This window comes from Penaeus japonicus, unplaced genomic scaffold, assembly GCF_977035675.1.
Source record: "Penaeus japonicus unplaced genomic scaffold, GWHDUDI00000001_assembly GWHDUDI00000026, whole genome shotgun sequence".
In the NCBI taxonomy this organism is placed as follows: Eukaryota; Metazoa; Arthropoda; class Malacostraca; order Decapoda; family Penaeidae; genus Penaeus; species Penaeus japonicus.
Window position 1 is genome coordinate 28,511,672 of NW_028234428.1, and position 3,676 is coordinate 28,515,347.

Below are 3,676 nucleotides of genomic sequence, written 5' to 3' on the forward strand. Positions count from 1 at the left end.
CCTCCTCTCTTCACCGTCTCTTTCTCTCACTTCTATGCTCGTGCTCTCTTTCTCTCTGTATTTGTTCTTTGTTTTTTCCTTCTCTATTTCTCTATTTTTCCATTCCGCATCTCATTTATATTTTTCTCCGTTCTCTTCCCCCTCTCTCTTCCTCTCTCTCTCTCTCCCCCTTCTCTCTCTCTCTCTCTTCCTCTCTCTCTCTCTCTCTCTTCCTCTCTCTCTCTCTCTCTCTTCCTCTCTCTCCCCCCTCCTCCTTCCTCCCTTCCCCTCATCCCTCTTCCAAAATCCCCTCACCCCCCCCCCCCCCTCCAAAAAAAAAAAAAAAATCACCCCCTTTTCTCCCCTTATTAAATTCTAACCAGGTCGCATGATTAAGCCTAAGGAAACGTCCCCCTCCCCTCCCCCCCCGTGTCCATTAATTAAATGCGGTTTTCATCTAACAGCAGGTTGATTTATGATCCACTTTCTACTCCATCATCGAGTGGATGAGATGTCTCTTGGGTTGATGGATGATGGGTGAGAGGGCGTCGGCCATTGGATGATTTCGATGTTGGGATGGTGGTTAGGGTAATGGTGGTTAGGATGATAATGGTAATGGTTGTTATGATGGTTATGGTATTGGTAGTTATGATGATAATGGTAATGGTTGTTACGATGGTTATGGTATTGGTAGTTAGGATGATAATGGTAATGGTGGTTAGAGTGATAATGGTAATGGTTGTTATGATGATTATGGTGTTGGTACTTATGATGATTATGGTAATGGTAGTTATGATGATTATGGCATTGGTAATTTTGATAATGTTAATGGTAATTAGGATGATAATGGTAATGTTAGTTATGATGATTATGGTGTTGGTAATTTTGGTGATAATGGTAATGGTAGTTATGATGATTATGGTGGTAATTAGGATGCTAATAGTAATGGTAATTATGATGATTATGGTGTTGGTAATTAGGATAATAATGGTAATGGTAATTAAGGTGATAATGTTAATGATAATTATGAAAATAATAATAATGATGTTACACTTTACAGCTGATCATCTCACGGTGATAATAATAGGTTCTACTCACACTGATGATAATACAACAGGTTATACTCACAGTGATAAAAATACAACATTTTTTCGCATTCAAGATTTAATGCCGCCATTTAAAAACACGAGTAAGTATTTGTTCACATAGTGATCCTCACTGACCAAAGCATTGAGCAAAATTAACAGAGGAAATTATAATAACAGTGATAATAATAATGATATGATAATGCAGATACAAAGTGCTTATCTGTCTCACATTTAAAAAAAATAACGATAAGAGAAAGTAAAAGAAAATAGTTGATGATAATAACAAACACGGTTAATTTGCATAAGGAAAATTATAGTGATAACATGAATAAAAAAAAAATAATAATAATAATTAAGATAATAATAGTAGTAATAATGATAATAGTAATAGTAATAATAATAATGAAGATGATAATAATAATAATAAGGATCATTATTATCATAATGATAATAACAGCAATAATAATGATGATAATAATAACAATAATAATAACGACAACAATGATAACGGTATCAATAATGATAATAATAATAATAATAACAGTAATAATAGTATAATAATAATAATAGGGATGGTAATAATAATAAAAGTACATAACATAATAATTGGCAGTGCTTGTTTACATCCTAGCTTCGACATATACATTACACACTGACTCCTTCACATCATTTTAACATCCCTTGACACATCATTCTTCTCTTGTTTCTTTATTATTCTGTTCTTTGCATTTTTAGCTCTCTACTTTCTTTCTTTCTTTCCTATCATTTTCCTATTTATTATTTTCCTCATCTTGTTTTTTTTTTCTTTTTCTTCTCATAATTCTTGTCTTCTCTTCCCTCTTCTTCCTTTTATTCTTTTCTCATCTTTCTTGCCTTACCCTCCTCCTCTTTTCGTTTTTATTTATTATCTTCTTCCCGTTTCTTCTTCTTCTTTTTTCTTCTATCTCTTTTCCTTCTACTTCTTATTCTCATTCTTCTTTTTATTATTCTACGTCTTCTTCATCATCCTTTTCTTCTCTTTCTCCTCCTCCTCCTCCTTCGTCTTCTTCGCCTTCAACTCTAATCTGCTTTCGCTTTCTGCTTCTTCAGGAGAATCGGCAAGGTCACGATGGCTATGGCGATGAGAATTCCAAGCAGGGTCGCAAGCAGGATCAGCAGAAGCAGGTAGACATCTGCGTTGCTCTGCTGAAGGAGGTATAGCGTGCTTGCAGGGGGCTTGTATCTGTTGGTGGGGGGGAGAGGGGGAGGGAGGGGGGGGGGGTAAGGTTATTCATCTGTTGTATATTGGTGTTGGTTTGGTTCTTTGTCTGCTTGTGTGTCTTTCTCTTTCTCTCGTTTTGTTTTTTCGCTTTCGCTTTTTCTCTCTTTCTCTTTCTCTTTCTCTTTCTCTTTCTCTTTCTCTCTCTCTCTCTCTCTCTCTCTCTGTATGTATTTAAATATGTTATTGTTTGTCTATATATCTATATATCCACTTATCACTGTATCTAACGTGTGTATCCATGTATGTATGTGTGTGTATATATATATATATATATATATCTATATCTATATCTATAATAAAAATATATATATATATATATATATATATATATATATATATATATATATATATTATATATATATATATAATATATATATATATATTATATATATAAATATATATATATGTATATATATACATATATATATATATATATATATATATATATATATATTCATATATATATGTATATATTTACACACACACACGCACACACGCACACGCACACACACACACACACACACACACACACACACACACACACACATATATATATATATATATGTATATATACACACACACATACATACAGACACACAAATATCCATCAATCCATCTCCCTCTATACACGCAATTACACGTTAACTTGCTCGCAGAGAGCGCGATCACCAACATCAACCACAGCAACACCACCAAAAACAACGAACACAACACCACCAACAACCCAAACAACACCACGAAAAAAAAAAAAAAAAAAAAAAAAAACAGCCGACACGAGCACCAAGAGCAACCCCCCCCCCCCACACCAAAAAAAGACCCTAACAGCAACCACACCACCACCAACAAACACCAACCACACAACCACACAACCACCACCCCCTACCCCCCATCCCCCTTACCTGAGGGAGCTAGGGCGCCTCAGGACCCGTTCCAGGGCGAAGAGGAGGCGGTCGGACGGCGAGAGGGACGAGTCATGCAGATCCTCCGCGATACTACGCCCACGCTCTCGGTAGCTGTGAGGGAGAGAGGGAGGGGAGGGAGAAAGGGAGGGGAGGGAGGGTTTGAGGGGGGGAGGGATTGGGGTAAGGGAGAGGGAGGGAAGGAGGGGGAGGGAGGGGGGGAGGGAGAGGGAGGGAGGGATGGAGGGAGGGAGGGAGGTAGGGTGGGAGGGAGAGGGAGGGTGGGTGGGAGGGTGGGAGTGAGGCAGGAAGGGAGGGAGAGAGAGAGAGAGAGGGAGGGAGAGGGGGGGATGGTGAAGGAGATAGGGGGAAGGAGAAGAGGAGGGGAGAGAGAGGGGGAGGCAGAGTGAGAGGAATGGAAAGAAATGAGGGAAAAGGAGTGGGAGAGC

At 38.2% G+C, this 3,676-nt stretch overlaps 1 protein-coding gene across 1 annotated transcript in view; it reads right to left on the reverse strand.

Annotated features, from left to right (window-relative positions):
- Positions 1 to 1,125: 1,125 nt before the first annotated feature.
- The window catches only part of LOC122249305 (UDP-glycosyltransferase 3A1), a 25,907-nt gene continuing 23,356 nt past the window's right edge, over positions 1,126 to 3,676 (reverse strand). The window contains exons 8-9 of the mRNA XM_043010054.2: positions 3,228 to 3,341; positions 1,126 to 2,289 (exon numbers count right to left, since the gene is read on the reverse strand). Coding sequence (XP_042865988.2) covers positions 2,127 to 2,289; positions 3,228 to 3,341 — 277 coding nt within the window. The 3' untranslated portion in view covers positions 1,126 to 2,126. The remainder of the gene's footprint in view (positions 2,290 to 3,227; positions 3,342 to 3,676) is intronic.